At 46.5% G+C, this 15385-nt stretch overlaps 3 protein-coding genes across 9 annotated transcripts in view; 1 reads left to right on the top strand and 2 right to left on the bottom strand.

Moving 5' to 3' along the window:
• Positions 1-2003, bottom strand: part of LOC125952717 (mothers against decapentaplegic homolog 4) — a 6924-nt gene extending 4921 nt beyond the window's left edge. For 2 of the 5 annotated variants that reach the window (XR_007468830.1, XM_049682380.1), the window contains exons 1-5: positions 1586-1891; positions 910-1330; positions 575-834; positions 333-507; positions 65-247 (exon numbers count right to left, since the gene is read on the bottom strand). Coding sequence is in view for 4 of the 5 variants with exons in the window: in XM_049682380.1 (XP_049538337.1) it covers positions 65-247; positions 333-507; positions 575-834; positions 910-982 (691 nt within the window). In the remaining variant the exon portion in view is untranslated. Of the gene's footprint in view, positions 1-64; positions 248-332; positions 508-574; positions 835-909; positions 1331-1585 lie in introns of all 5 variants that reach the window. The other 3 variants (XM_049682381.1, XM_049682382.1, XM_049682383.1) reach the window with 3 other exon arrangements.
• Positions 2004-2203: 200 nt separating this feature from the next.
• On the bottom strand, positions 2204-3394 carry LOC125952726 (protein unc-50 homolog). The gene is made up of 4 exons (XM_049682390.1): positions 3012-3394; positions 2879-2944; positions 2448-2807; positions 2204-2382 (listed from the first exon to the last, which is right to left on the bottom strand). Exons 1-4 carry the CDS (start codon positions 3259-3261, stop codon positions 2246-2248), a joined length of 813 nt encoding a protein of 270 aa, XP_049538347.1. The 5' UTR covers positions 3262-3394; the 3' UTR covers positions 2204-2245.
• Positions 3395-3630: 236 nt separating this feature from the next.
• On the top strand, positions 3631-15214 carry LOC125952714 (ubiquitin carboxyl-terminal hydrolase 8). Of its 3 annotated transcripts, XM_049682372.1 has the most exons (14): positions 3631-4559; positions 4625-4763; positions 4833-5155; positions 5233-5363; positions 5443-5737; positions 7001-7015; positions 9125-9217; positions 9711-9749; positions 12726-12856; positions 12991-13090; positions 13642-13758; positions 13833-14042; positions 14111-14472; positions 14546-15214. In XM_049682372.1, exons 1-14 carry the CDS (start codon positions 3768-3770, stop codon positions 14664-14666), a joined length of 2868 nt encoding a protein of 955 aa, XP_049538329.1. In that variant the 5' UTR covers positions 3631-3767; the 3' UTR covers positions 14667-15214. The 3 variants fall into 3 exon arrangements, with proteins under 3 accessions (XP_049538329.1, XP_049538327.1, XP_049538328.1); XM_049682370.1 differs by lacking the exons at positions 7001-7015; positions 9125-9217; positions 9711-9749 and having other exon boundaries at positions 3632-4559; XM_049682371.1 differs by lacking the exons at positions 3631-4559; positions 4625-4763; positions 4833-5155; ... (2 more) ...; positions 7001-7015; positions 9711-9749 and having other exon boundaries at positions 9088-9217.
• The last annotated feature ends 171 nt before the right edge of the window (positions 15215-15385 follow it).

Raw genomic sequence — 15385 nt, 5'->3', positions numbered from 1 at the left:
ATAAAGAAAAATAAAGGTAAATGAAAACTGAAAGCATAAAAAACGGAAACAACCCAATACGTACCAGCCACTTGCGGATGCATTCCCATGCCACCGTAGGCTCCACTGGCGACCAACGATGGGTGGTGCTGGATGGTACCTATCTCATTGCCATCGATATCCATGCCACCACCAACCACGGCCCCCGGTGTGTATTCATCTTTTATCAATCGACTCGGTCCCGACTGTAGAGTCAATCCAGAGAGATCTAGTAAACGAGAAAAAAAAAAATGGATTATTATCAGCCGTACACACTCTATCGTGTTAGCGCGCGATCATTTCGCAATGCGTACCAATACCGGGAGAAACGACACGCTCGTAGTGGTAGGGATTGACGCAAACCGAGTCACACTTCAGGTCGAACGCAAACTGGCAGAACTTATTGTGCTTTAGCTCGTTCTTGTGAAGATCCGGCCAGCGCCAGATGCGTGAATATATGACATGCGGAAAGCCTTTACGTCCAGCAACCTGGAATCCAAGGTATTAAATGATTAAACGCTGTTTTTCGCACCCTCAGCCCGCATCGGACGCTCACCTGTAATCTGCCATCGAGAGTGCGCTGTATGGTGACACATTTGCTAGGATGTGCCCCGTTCGTGGTGATTGCGGTGATAAGCGAGTCCAGTTCGTCCCGTTTTTCCTTCAGCTTCTTCACCAGCGACTCGATAGCCCGCTTGGAAAAGCCCTCACTTTCACCGCCCTGTCGGTGGCACATCAGTGAGTGAACGATGCTAAGACAGGCATCAGCACTGGTAGGCGCTGCCGTCGGCATAGCACCGCCCATATCACGGACGACTACAATAAATAGTGGAACCGTTAGTAAACACCCCCAGTTTCGGCAGCGAGAAGACGATCTTTGACGGTACTTACTTTCTTGTGAGGCCGGCAACCCCGAAGGAAGGCCGGGCGCGTACAGGTGTGTTCCACCCGTGAGGCCAACCATCCTCTCAAAGTCCTGGGAAAGACCCAGGTTGCCTTTAGTATCCACTTTGGAGAATCGGAACGCGCCTCGGTACGATCGAAGAAGGCTAGCAGGCCCGTGCTTTCCGTTTAAAAACCGTTTTCACATGCGCCTCAGAGCGTTCGCTAGCCGTTTGCCCGCCGCTTTCTGTGTGTTTTCAGTGCAATAATTCCGGCCAAGCGTGCGAGGGCCCCTTGCACAGATTGCTGCTGCTGTTCATAGACGGGTTCACTCCGGGTGGTCGTCTCGGGCCGAAGGCCAGCCTCGCGTTCTCGGTCTACTCTTTGCTGGGCCTTCCGTCACACGCGTGCACTTCACTTCACGAAGGTTCTAAGCGTCGTCGGAAAGAAGAGAACAAAAACACTGTTAGTGGCCCCTTGCCGAGCGGGTTTCTCCGAGGCGCCAGAACCCGTTCCCGTTCGATGACGAACTATCTCCTCTTCCTTTCTCTTTTTTCTACTCTCACAACACCGCAAAAGACGCTAGTTCCGCATCTGGCACTGCTTCCGCCGTTGCTGTCCGTATCACGGAGAAAACTAGATCGGGAGCAACAACGGGGACAGGAAAACTAGCTTGCGATTTCACCTTTTTCACGCTTGGGAGCCCCCTCCGTGCGCCCTTCCGTGCTCTCTTCCACAGCCCGCGAGCGAGCAGGATCCTGCTGGTGGCTGCGATGCAGGAATCCGTTTCACCAAGTTACTGAACACTATTTTCCGGTTCGAACGGTGGAAATTTATCACCTCCCATGAGATTCTGCTTTATTTAAGTTAATTTGCAGCACAAAAAATCAGAACGCGTTCAATCCCCAGCAACAGAGATTGATTTCGCAGTTTCTTACACTTTCCCCACCGACTTTTCCAACGGTAACGATGGCGGGAGACGAAAAAGACTCTAATTACCTCTTATCACCTTTATCTTTATCACGAAATTTACGAAATTTGTTGAAAAAAGTTAAAAATTTCACTCAAAGCCTCAACAACCTCAACCTAACCTCAAAGCCAACAACGTTACAGTGCCACGCAGGCCATTTATTGCGTGAAATTTTGATTTTTCAAGAAAATGTTGCACTCTTTTGGACAAAATGCTCCTATTTCATCGATCATCACTGTAGCACTTGCTTCGTCGTTTACATCACTGCGTCTTTTCGTTAAATTTTCGTGCGATCCGTCTTTTCGTTAAATTAAAAAAAATCCGAAATTCCTTTTTATAATCGTGTTTTATTACTCAACAGCCGATTCGTTGTCCTTAAAGAACTCGGTAGTGATAGTAGTACATCAAGGAGACGCTCAAATTCCACCCAATTATGAGAGTCACGACGTAGAACAGGACCAGGAGGGGCAGCGTCACGAGGATTATTCGGGTATTTTTTAAACTGGGCACCACTGAAATATAGGACAAAATCAATAGCATTACGCGTGCGGTTTATCCCTGGCCCTCCTTAACGTACCGTCTATGCCAAGGAAAGTGATATAGATGTAGTAGCCCAGGGCCAGCAGCCACACGCTGTTGCCGATGAAGGTCGAGAGGAACCACTCTTTGCTGATTAGCGGATGGTAGAAAAACAGCTGAATAAAGTGCAGCAGTATCAGAGGCGGAAAGAACGCATTCAAATGCACATCGAATGCGTAGCCCCACTCCATGTCGAAATCGCTGTTTCGATCTCGCAGATATCGGTTGGCCAGGAACCATAGAAAGGTGGCCACTACCATACCACAGAAGATGCAATCCACGAACACGACATACAGCGTGAACAGAATGGTCTGTGCTATTCCTAAGCTTAACACCCACGCCATCCCTATCGATGTGACTGCAAGAAAGAAATAAGGATTGGTCAGTTCCGCAGAGCGAACTTCCGGCCGGGTAGTGCCACCGACTTACCGCATAAACATGCCACAAGCAGCACCAAAAAGGCTGGATCATCGCGTGCGAATTGTGATTTGGTTTCTGCAAGAGACACGAGTTTCGTCATCATCCACCGATCTCCAACAAAGCGAGGGCTAGCGGTACTCACGTTTGCGGTAGTTAAAGTTCCGGTAGACCTTTTTGGGCGCTATGAAAAGATATACCATTTGCCACATGGCATATTCGAAGTCCATTTGGTCAAATTTTACGAAACGACGCAGATATTTGTAGCTTTTCATGGTGGCGCTCATACAATCTCCGCGATAGTACGACGGTGCGGGAAGCGGCGAGTTTGCTCTCGAGTTTCCCCCGAGGAGACTGTTGCTCCGCGAGGGCGTCGGCGACGTGGCGTATTTCATCCTTTTTAACACTTACTCTGAGCTGTGATCCAGGACATTTAATTAGAAACACGGACGTGGAATTAATTCAGGAATTCCGCGAGAATTCCCATTTTTCGTGGATTTTTCTGTAAACAGAACGATCCGATGACGTCACAGGCAAATGTCACAACATAGTGCAGGGTTGCATAGTGGTCTGAATATTTCAAATTATCTACGATTTTCCCCAATTTTTGGAGCACTAAACTAAAATAACATGATTTGGATAAAAATGACGATGATGATGAATTTATTTGCGGAATAAGCGCCTGAACAGGAGAGCAGAAAATCTTTGTGCAAAAACTTTAATCAAAATCGCGCTCTGTGTTTGCACAGGGGACACCGCTTAATGTATGCATTTTTCGTGTTTTCGTTCTGGGGCGGAAATTCTGTTTTCTGTAGGAATTAAAAAGGATTTAACCGGATTTCCGTTCCGGTAGCCCGCTTTCCTGCCTAGTGTGCGAACGGTGTGTGGAGTTTTGTGCAAGATGATGATGAAACCGAATAAACCAACGCCGGTGAACCCACCGAAACCTCTCCATCTGGGCACGCATATCGACGATCTGGAGAAGCTGTACATGAAGTTGCCGGCCGATATACGCGATCGTGAGCTGGATCTCATCTGCCGGTCGGCCAAGAAGCTGATCGAGCAAAGCGACCGCTATTACCTCGAAAAGGACGAAGAGCAGGCGTACGTCGGCTACATGCGACTCATGAACCTGGTGCAGACGATCCGACAGAACAAGGAGTACGCCCGAAAGAAACAGATGGTCACAAAACTGCTCGGTACCCAGGCAGACTTCAATCGCATTTTTACTAAGCTTAATCTCCTCAAAACTAGTCTCGAGGAGCGCTACCGTGAACAAGCCCTTCGGAAGGCAGGCGCTACACCCTCAATCACCGTGGTTACTAATAGCGAGCGGAATCAAGCGACACCGACTGTTACCACTCACTTCATCGGCAACAGACAAGCGATTACGGCAAAGGAGCTACACGACGTGATGAACGATCCCCGTGTTAGTTTGTTAATAATGGACTGCCGATCGGCAAAGGATTTCGAAGAATCGCACCTGCGGTATTCCTATCTGGTTAACGTACCGGAGCATCTGCTGGTGGCTGGCATGACGGCAGGCAAGATAAACCATGCATTACCTCCGGAATCTCGTATACTATGGTCGAACCGGATGGTGAAGGAGCACGTGGTGCTGATGGATTGGAACACGAGCGGCAATCCGGTAAAGGATACCCCTATTTACGTGTTAAACTATATATTATGCCACGTAAGTTACTCAATTGATAGATTATGGGACAGTTAATGAACCTTTTTTTTTACTTCTCTACACAGTACGATCAAGACATTGAAGATACGAAAATCATACGGCTAGATGGTGGATACGAGAGCTTTCTGCTTTACTACCCGGCTGCCTGTACCAATCCCAACTATTGTCCACCGCTCGCTCTGTATACAGCGAGCGAAAATATAGGTAAGACATAGGCCCTAACAGCCAATCGAGGCGATTTCGAATGGCGATTGACGAATTTCTTGTCCACAGATGATATCGAGTATCCCAACATAAACGATATTCCAATGAAGGAGGAAAGTTTTTCGAAGCGAGGCTTCAAACCAACAATCGATCGAAGTAGTAAGGTTGCTGCAGTGAGTTTGTATCAGGCACGCCAAAAACCGTTGGAAGATATTCTAGTTGAGCACGAACAAATCTTAGACAAGTCGAAACAAAACGCATTGGACATCATCAATACCGAGACGGAATTGCAGAACCTCGAACAACAGGAACCGTCCGATGCAGGACTAGATGAAACGCAAGAATCGTTGCTGTTTGAGGTGATGCAGTTAAAGGATCGCCAGCGAGACTATGTAAGAAGCGAATGTGAAGCGATGTTCCGAAATCCGACCAATTCTCACCGATTTAAATATGGTTTTTCATTTAATAGGAAGCTGAAAAGGCTCGTATTCTTGAGGAAGAGGAAAGCTACAAGGAAATGGAAAAGGAGAAACAGGAAAGAGGTGAACGGATCTCCACCGAGCAAGCGGAACGATTGGAGCGAGAAGCCTATGAACGAAGGTATGGCGGCTATAGGGTGACGCAAAAGGTCGTTTGACGTAATTTAACAATCGCATGCTCGTTGTGCGTTTCGCTGTAGGTTGCTGGAGAAGGAACGAGAACAGCGTGAATTGGAGGAAAAATGTCAGCGTCTCGCCCGCGAGCGCGAGGCAAAGCTTGCGTTGGCCCGAGAACAGAAGCGGCACCTTAAGGAGAACGTGCCGGAAGGTCCGAAATCGTACCCGGATCAGCAGTTGGCACATGTTGCAACCACCAACAGTATGCCGCTGTTTGATCGGTCTGCGAAACCCTTGGCCGATCATAACCATAATGTTCGCACTACCAGCGACCTCGATGTGGTACAGCGCGACTTTGCACCGGTCTACGGAAACGTGGTAAGTACACGTTGACGATTGTCTCCAGCATACCACTGCATATGTAACTGCTAGAAACGATCGATACAACCCATAGTGCGCTTATATGATTTCCAAGCATCTAATGTGCCATGACACGGGTTTGCGTGGACAGTAACGAAGGTAGAGCTACTTAAGCTAGTACCGTTGTCCAGAACGTGACTGACGGATCATGACGTAGTGATTCTTGGACCGTATCGGAAAGTTGTGTTGCATTTTGAAGGATTTACGAATATCAGCACATCATAAGTCTGATCTGGCAAGCGTGAAGACCAAGGCCTATTCTGGGAAGCGGTGTTACATTGTTTTACACAACAGGTTGCTATTTTAAAATGCATTAATTTGATCGAATCACATATCGAGCAGGCCGTATGTTCCCTAGGAATCCGCCGTATTCAAATAATGTTGTCGGATACGCTGGCAATTTGAATACCTTCTTATTTGATGAGAATCATCATTTCCCATCCCTATGATAACAATTACTGCAGATGTTTTGCACACTCGATTACTTTCATAGCTGAACATTCCTTATCGTTGCTCTTATCTTGTTCTCGATATAAGTAGCTAGAAATAAGAATCAAACAAGGACACTTCAAACGTCCCATTCTTGTGTTTTCGATTGGATGTGAAATGCCCCCATGAAAATATGTGTCCTGATGAGCGACCTTCAAGCAGCTTCCTTCCTTAAGTTGCTATCATCGGAATGGCTGACGGTAAAAGCTTATCTATGTAAATATTCCGAGAAATCATATCGATAAATCAGGAATAAAGGGGCGCTCATTGATGCTAATAACACTTTCAAAAGAGCAATTCGGAATTGGAAACTCGCTCCGTGCCATTGCCGAAGCGATTCGCTGCAATGTTCACTAGTAATGGAGAATAATTGATGTCATGGATAAAGCAGAATGGAAAACAGTTCCTGGTACTTTAACGCTCGGGGCGTACTGAGTATGTTCGCACCCTAGCGGTCTAGCGGTTATGTGGTGTGTGATGCATTGCAGATGTAGACGAGAAAATTGTCCTGCAATTGCTCTCGGTTGACTCGGGCGGCCGGCGGTCTCATGGCTGGTTGGAGTGAACACCCCAGCATCCTACATTTGTCGACTCGCCGCTCGTCCTTGACACTGGATTTTGTGTCGATTTTCTGCAGCGGCTTCGACTCCCTCGTTCGCCAGCAACTGTCCCTTTCTCTCTCTTTTTCACACTCACAGCCATGATGTTGATCCTTTATCCGGCTTCGTTCAGTCGGCGAGCTCCACCGTACATTGAGTGCATGGTTTTGGTCGAGTATTTTCAATCATAAAATGGAATCATTAAATTTTTGACTGCCCAAATCTTGATCTGAGCGAGCGCTTTGCGATTGGACAATAGCCGGGAATTGGAATTTAAATCGTCGTTTTATTCGGATTGCTTTCGTCGCATTGTGGTGAGCAGATATTTCGGTTTTGCGGTTATTGGTTTTGAATTGTTTTGATCAGATGTATGGTTGCAGCTTTAGTTTATTCGATTCCATTTAGTATTCTGGCGAGATATCTAGTGGCCAAGGATTTGCGATGGAGGCGCATGATGTTTGGTGGTTTGGTTTGGAAAGATCAAATCAAAACTATTTGGATTGTGTTGACGATGTTTAGATCAAAAACTTGCACTATCCTTGGTTATTTGACTGATGGATAGGCATTTTATCGATAAACACGAACCAATTGTATCACTAAGCATAGACGGGCTATGGGTATTCTTAAGCTAATTGGCGTGAAATGGTAAATTAATTTTCACGCAAATGCAAACCACCGCCACCAATTGGATATACCAATCAACAGCACGACGGCCACTTTGGTAGGACACTAATCGCGCCACCAAATAAATCACGACACACGCGGCCAGTGACTGGTAGCAGCTTAGGAAGCTAGTGGAATCCGCAGTCCTACGAGCGGCATTAGACACGCGCCTTTTCTGTAGGCCACGTGTTATGGCCACACGGTTGTTTAGTTGCGAATGGCGGAGTTGAAGGGAAGAACCGACACCAGACTTCACGCGGAGGGTGCGTGCGTGAGGTAAGTTGTACGTTTGTTTACGATATTGGTACTGCTTCCCGACGGCCTCGTGGATCCCGTAAGCGACCGCACGTTGTACGACCGTACGCCGGAGGCTTGATGCCGGACAAGCTTTTTATTGCGAAATGCCTCTACATCGTCGACGACATCGTGCGTTGTTGCCGCCGCCGTCTTGCTTGATTGCCACTAGCCGGTCTGTGGGGCTAGAGGGATTAGAGGGCCGGGAGCGCAATGTTTGGCTATAAGCCGGCATCCATCTGCCACACCACAGGACCTTCCGGCGTTCGTTCTCGGCGTTTTCCTCTCGTTTTTTTTTGAGTCGCGACACCGCAAAAGAGAGCGAGTGCGGTGAGCGAATCGTAGTCGTCCTATGTGGTTGCGATGGTATTCGTTGCTGTTAGCTGTGTACTACCGAGCACGAGCGAACCGATGTCGGAACTGAAAACAAGAGCTTGGCTAGTGGCTCGTTCGCATTGCTTACCTCAGTTCGTTTAAGGTACCGGAGTAGTGTGGTGCATCTAAAGGACCAATATAGTACCTTCATCGCAAGCACGGTTTCCACGGTGTCGCGGTCGTCGTTGTCGTTCAGTAAACGCGATTCCTCAACGCGGATTGAGCATGGCATAGCGTGAATGATTTGATTGTGGTGTACGTCCCCTATCGCTGAACTGGCCTAGAAAACTAGACTCACAAGAGAAAAGCGTGAAACGAGTTTTAGCGGCGTCTTCTAATCGGGAACGAATAAACCGCCAAAAATCGATCCACTACCCCAGACCAGGTCGGATAAGTTGCTAGCACCGCGGTGGTTATTTAATTAGTTCAGTGAATTTGCGTCTGTGTCTTGGGCGACCAATCGGGTTTTGCGTCGTCCCGCAACACTTTTCGAGGTGCAAGCGTTAGTGTATTTCGAAGTTCGAGCTACGCGCTCTAGCTGCCATGAGAACTGTGCACGATTCGGTTGATTGTTGTTTGAGTTTATCCTGGCCGGCATCATCATCATTATCGGCATCGTCTCCATCAACGACGATTGGTTCATTACTGTCGGAACCCGAAACAGGAAAGAGTGCAATAAAGTCAGCAGCGTCGGTAGAGGACGGGAACGAGTCACTCGTTCATTGTCGATCACCACCAACAACCACTAGGCACATGTGCCAAGGAAGTAGCCCTCCGACGAACTGAGTATAGAATTATTGTAAAACAAAACAAAAAAAACAAAAAAAACTCCATCTCTTCGTCTGGTCAGTGGTGTCTCACTGTGGGAGTAGAATAATAAAGGAAGGATTTAGCAGTCTCTTCGCTCTGCATCGTCAAAGGCTAGGTTGGACTAGCATTCCCGGAGTGCACGATGGTGGTTGTCGCAGGATACAAAATTAAGCTACCACACTACCACCAGCTTATCCCGTACAAAAAGGTAACGAAAGTTAAATAAAAAAAATACCCAAAAAGTACTTCTAATGCCCAGTTCTTCGGTTGCGAGGATCAACTTGTCGCTAGGAGTACAAAACCACGATGAAAAGTTATAAAGCCTTGTTCTCCGGTGCTTCTCATTAGCATGGAGTGGAAACCCATTTATTTCCGTTAAAAACGGAAAACGCTGGTGCGTGTAGCATGACACTGCATCACGTGAGAATGAAATTATGAGCACCCAAAGTCTTGAGGCATTCGATTGAAGAGCAACGTGGCAGCGTCGACTCGCTCCATCGACTTGCTTAGAATCCTGTAGGGAATTTTCCCATAGAGACCCATGAACCGGACAAAGTTCAAGGAAAGGCACACCTGAGGCGAAGGTCAACCTCACCTGCTCCTGGCTGCTATTAAAATTAGTGCACAAAATTATGCGGCCAGTTTGGTGTCCCAACGAGTTGCTAGCTTTGCGCACTCTCTTCAACAGTGCCAATGGGTAGTCGATTGTGCGAATTCGTGCTTCCGTGCTCACCTGGGGGGTAATATCATTAGTTCGCATACTTGATGAGGTGTGCTAACGTGTGTCCTGGGAATTTATAATGTTAACAACCTCACACAGTAGGCCATCTGTTAATGGCAATGCCGTTGACATACAAACATGTTGTACCATGCAAATGTTAACCAACTTCCAAAAATATATGCTCCTTAAAGTTACACACCAAGCAGCGAAAAGCACCGCTTCATTGCTTCCGGCGTTAAGCTAACCGATTTAATTAACATTCTAAATGGCGGACTCAATTAGATTTCCACGTTGACACCAGCAACTTTGTGTGCGCGGGAATAACAAACATCTAAGCGTCTTACATTCTGAAGACAGTAAGAGCACAAGAAAACAGGTCGTTTAGAGCCAACGCAATAAAGTGTAATCGAACCGAGAGGTCTTCTGCAGGTGGTATATGGCGGGAAATGAACAGCTGTCGCTAGTCCCCAGCTTCCATTGGTTTCCCCTGTGCTGCTGCTGCTGCTACTTCTCCCTGATAAGTTCGGTTATCGACGTATCGTTGAAGTAGTGATCAATTACTAACTGCATACAAATTGAATGTATAGTCCTTCCGCGTACTGCCACAATGAGAGTAGTAGCAGAGGGTGATTGGACAGAAAGCAAATTCAATCGTATGTGGAGTTTCGTTTCTTCGGATTTCATGTTTACTTAAAATTGTATTGGTTTGGTGTAGGATTCCACATACTTTACACTAAACCAATGACTCACAAATTACTAGTATAGCTATAAATTTTGGAGCAAGAAACAATCGCTAGATATATTTTTATCACGAAGCTTTTAAAAATTGTATAAGTTTTTTTTTTTTAACATATATAATGACGGACGAGCCGTATGTTTATAATGTATAAGTTTTTTTATTTCATATTAAATCTATTATCTTATAAGTCTGTCACAGTCCAATACAACGTCAGGCTCAATTTTTGCCTATTTGGTCAGCTAGATGCATACGAATGTACAGGTCGGAAATAATGGAAACGGGAAAAGCATGCCTGCTCTGTCGAATCGTTATTCATATTTCGCCTAGTTCCATGGACTGAACCCAAGCAGGCAACGCCCAGGCTAGCGAATGACGTCTACGGAGGCGCGTCGCAAGACGATTTAATTATTCACCAATCCGTAAGCTATTTTTAATGGAAAAGAAACTAACGAATGTACCGCGCTCCTCTTATAGTATTCCTTGCGAATGGTTGAGCTAGACACGGGTACGGAAACGGGAAAAGTAAAACACAAAAACCGTCGCGCAAGCCGCGGAAGTAGATGGATGGGTTGAGGGCTCTATGTGTTTTCTAGGGCCCATCCTATACGGTGGCTGGTAATGGCGGGCGTTAGGCGCGTTTGATGGGTGGGTTTGTTTTCTGTTGTTGACGGCTGCAAAACCGGCGTCATTGCCCTGCGGGCGGGGATGGATGGATAGGTTCTGCAGGATATTTTTGGCTCTTGCTCCTGACAACGACGACGACGTCGAAGATGGCGGCGGCGACGGCGAGTATGCGGACATAACAACAATGTTTGTGCGGCTAGGAGAATGAAGGAGAAAGTGGGCCACCACGAATCCTGTGGTTTTGTTGGATGCTTCTCTTAGTGGCCGATAACACGAAGGCGGATATGTTATTCGATAAGTCAGCCAGTTGGTGTTGACCGAATCCGAGAACCGAGGGCTGGCAGATGGTCAGTGATTGAAATTTCACTCGACACATGGGCTAACGGTCCCGGTCCAGAGGATCTTAGCCCGGGCGCATCGTAGATGCCTACGGACGATAGTATCGCATGTTGGCATATTGCCAGCCAGCGGCTATCTAGTCCCTATCTCTAGGCGCTGAACTCCGGCAGCGTGGAATGGAAATAGTTAACGAAATTTCCATAAACAAATGGAGAAAGGGAAAATGTTTTTTCCACGGACGGACGACTTTCCTGATCCTTGAGCATTCTTGGCTACACACTTGTGCCTTCTCGAAACCGGGACGAGAGAGGCAGCAAAGTGTGGAAGTAATTGATTCTTTCGTGATGCTCTTCAATTTCCCCCCTTTTTTATTCGTTTTCTGCTCCGTTCGTTTCCATCGAGTTGTTGTGCTGAGCGTGCTTTATCGCATAAGCCAGGGTGTCCTAGTTACTGTTTTCGGTTCTGTGTTCTTTCTTCGTCTGGAGCACCACCACAATGAGTATGGGATACAGATGAGCTTTTCCTTCGCAGGCTAGACGGAGCAGAGAGGAGGTTGCATCTACTGCCGGCGTGATTCTTCTGGGAGTTGTCTGCCAAATAGGAATGGAAAGGAAACTCATTTTTGAGAGGTTTCGCGTCCAACATGCAACATCATAGTCTCTATGACTTTGAATTGTTCTATATCTTCCATTCACAAAAGAGATCATTCCAAAACGGAACAAAAGCGTGTCTTCTATCGATTGAGGCTCACTGGATTCAAGATGCGATGTAGTCAACAAAGGACCATGACGTAGGTTTATGCAAAGACGAGTTGTGGGGCAAATCATTCAAAATGTTACCCAACTCAACCAACCCGTCTGGTATTCCCGTCGTAGTCGTCGTATTCATGTAGGAAAGGTACATTTTTAATAGTTTAATTTAATTACACCGGGGCAAGTACAACCACTAGATGCGTCAGTTTGAACAACCTAGAGGACACCCTGGTCACCGGTATTTCGCTGGGTCTGAGAATGACCGGATTACATGAGTTCTGCCAGCGAAAGAAAACCGTCCAGACTCTTCCTGCTCCCTTGCTCTAAGCCAATGCGACCTGACAGAGCCTCATTTGCATTTGCTTGCCATTTGCATACCACCAACAGGAAGCCATCAAGAACTAGGCTCCTTTTGCGTTACCTCCCTGCTCCATTTGTTGGACTGGAGGTGAAAATTGCAAAATGTCAAAATGCGTGTGGAAACCGTTTTCCCTAACCTGGTCTCTATATTTCCCTTGCCCTTCTTTCTCCTCGTCAACAGGGTCGCGGTCTCACGGGTCTGAAGAATTTAGGTAATACCTGCTACATGAACAGCATACTGCAGTGCCTCAGCAATACGTACTTTCTCAACGAGTTCTTCCACGATGCATCGTTCAAGATGCGCCTCAATCGGTGAGTAAGATTGACAGGCCCAGGCACTAAGTCTCGGGACCGCGGCTTAGCGACTATTTTGTAACGTAATGTCGAGCATCGTGTGCCCCTGTGTTTCATGTGGTTCGATACCATTTTCTTCTATCCTTCTGCAGCAACAACAAAACACAGGGCAAAATTGGCGAAGAGGTGGCCGCCGTCATTAAGGCGCTCTGGACGGGACAGTACAAGTGTATTGCCAGCAAGAACCTACGGGTAAGTGGTGCTCGAAGGAGGGCGCGCTTGAGAAGAATTGACTCCAAACACGAATGTAATTAACTGAGAGGCATTAACCTTAATGTCGTTAAGTGGAAAGCAAACATGCAGGTTCAAGAATTGCTGAAATGAAACCAAATTCTGCCACACGATACGAAAGGGGGCTATGACCATCTTCGATTAGATAGAGAAGTAAAAGACAGACTAGGAGAAGTGTTTGCTAGTTTTAATATTATCCGCGATGTAATCGATGCTTGGTTTCGGATGTCTAGGTGCGATTTGTGAAAGAGGACTGTCTACTGGTGCTCTTTAACTCCTTCGGCGAATCCAAGGATTAGGTACCTGTAATGATAATCAGCGACGTATGACAGTGACACGCAATCGTCGCGAACAAAGGCAACCATGCATTCTACTAATCCCGCTCTAATCCAATCGACTACATTTGAAGTTATGACGGTTTTGTACAACAAAAGCGCTTAGAATGATTTGTATAACATAAGTAAACGATGAACTCAACGCCCGTTGCTTGAATATTTCTCTTCTACACACAGTACGTTGTCGGACAGTACGAGCGTCAGTTCGGTGGTATCGAGCAACAAGATTCTCACGAATTTCTTACGATCTTGATGGACTGGCTACATTCGGATCTACAGACCATCCAAATGCAGGTATGTTTCGTGCTTGTCCATGGTGACCAACGTTGGCGTTCTCTACCGAATGTCATTTTTCGTTCTTCATCTAGATATCTACCAGTTTGGATCAGCTCCCACCATCAGAGAAGGCCTGGATAGAGCACTTCAAAGGCAAGGGTAGCTACATATCTGAACTTTTTTATGGTCAGATCAAGAGCACGGTCAAATGCACCCGGTGTCACAATGAAAGTGCTACCTACGAATCCTTCTCCAATCTAAGCCTGGAACTTCCACAGGATTCAAATATTTGCTACCTGGAGGTAAGTTATTACGGACTGATAAGGAATGAATGAGGACTAAAGTTGAATCTTTTTCCTTTCTGCGGCAGAATTGCCTGGACATGTACTTCAACGGTGAAGAGGTACGCGGGTGGCATTGTCCAAAGTGCAAAAGTAATCAGGACGCCATCAAGAAGCTGGATATCTCGCGGCTGCCTTCTATTATGGTAATCCACTTTAAGCGTTTTTATGCCGACCCCGAAACCGCCGCTACGATATACCGCAAGAAGCAGACGCTTGTCAAGTTCCCATTAAACGATTTAAATATGACGCGTTACCTGGCCCGTACAGAAGTGAACCGCAACAAGCGGCTAACCACGTTCCGCTACCATCTGTACGGCGTCTCGAACCATTACGGTTCGATGGAAAGTGGCCACTACACGGCTTTCTGCTTAAATAATATTCACCAAAAGTAAGGCACCGGACGCTATATCCCGTTAATTGTCTTAACTAATCGCTTGCTACTTTGTTCAATGATTTTTTAGATGGTTCAAGTTCGATGACTACAATGTGTCCAGTATCGATGCATCGGATGTGCAGGCAAGTGCAGCCTATATTTTATTCTACTCTTGCTTACCCGATCGGCCGCAGTCCGACGTACGATAGGCGCGGGAAAAGAACGTGGACAAACGTGCCCGTGTTTGCTGTACACCAACCAGTGTGGGGGGGAGGAGCTAAGACTTGTGAGGAGAGTTCAAAAGTTGTTCGATTTGTATAGTTTTAACAGTGATTGCACCAGTGTCGCATTCGTCAGCGTCGAGATTTTGCGATATTGATTAGGCTGTAGAGCGTTAGTGCATCTCGATATCGTAATACTACTACTACCTGTGATTGCCAATCAAAAACAAACGGGAATGCAAAGGAGCACGATTTGTAAAGATGGAAGAGCCAAGCTATATAGGAAGGCAGTAGCAGAATGTGCTATTTGTCGCTTGAGCGACAAAACGAAACTGAGTGGAAGGAAGCCAGTGGAGGACAGGGCATTAATCTCTGTGTGTCTTTATTATTATTAGGGAATCGATAGACGGAGGAACGAACTTTATGTTAAACTGCTACCAACATATTTTTGCAACAAATATATTATAGAACAGTCCATGCGGACATACAACGAGAAACGAAACTCAGTTGACGTTCGCAAATATCTCAAAGGAAAACTTCACTTTATTCTATGATATCCGTATATGTTCCGTATAAGTACATTATTGTAATGCATTTCGTCCAAAGCCCTGTGCCTGTCCTATCGGAGTATATAAAGTCTCGTTTTTGATTTATGCTGACCATCATCCCCTTCTTCCGTTCGAGTCTCATTGGTTACACGCGCTGCA

This window comes from Anopheles darlingi, chromosome 2 (assembly GCF_943734745.1).
Source record: "Anopheles darlingi chromosome 2, idAnoDarlMG_H_01, whole genome shotgun sequence".
Taxonomy (NCBI): domain Eukaryota; kingdom Metazoa; phylum Arthropoda; class Insecta; order Diptera; family Culicidae; genus Anopheles; species Anopheles darlingi.
The sequence above is the reverse complement of the archived record's forward strand: the minus strand, read 5'-3'. Positions and strand labels throughout refer to the sequence as shown.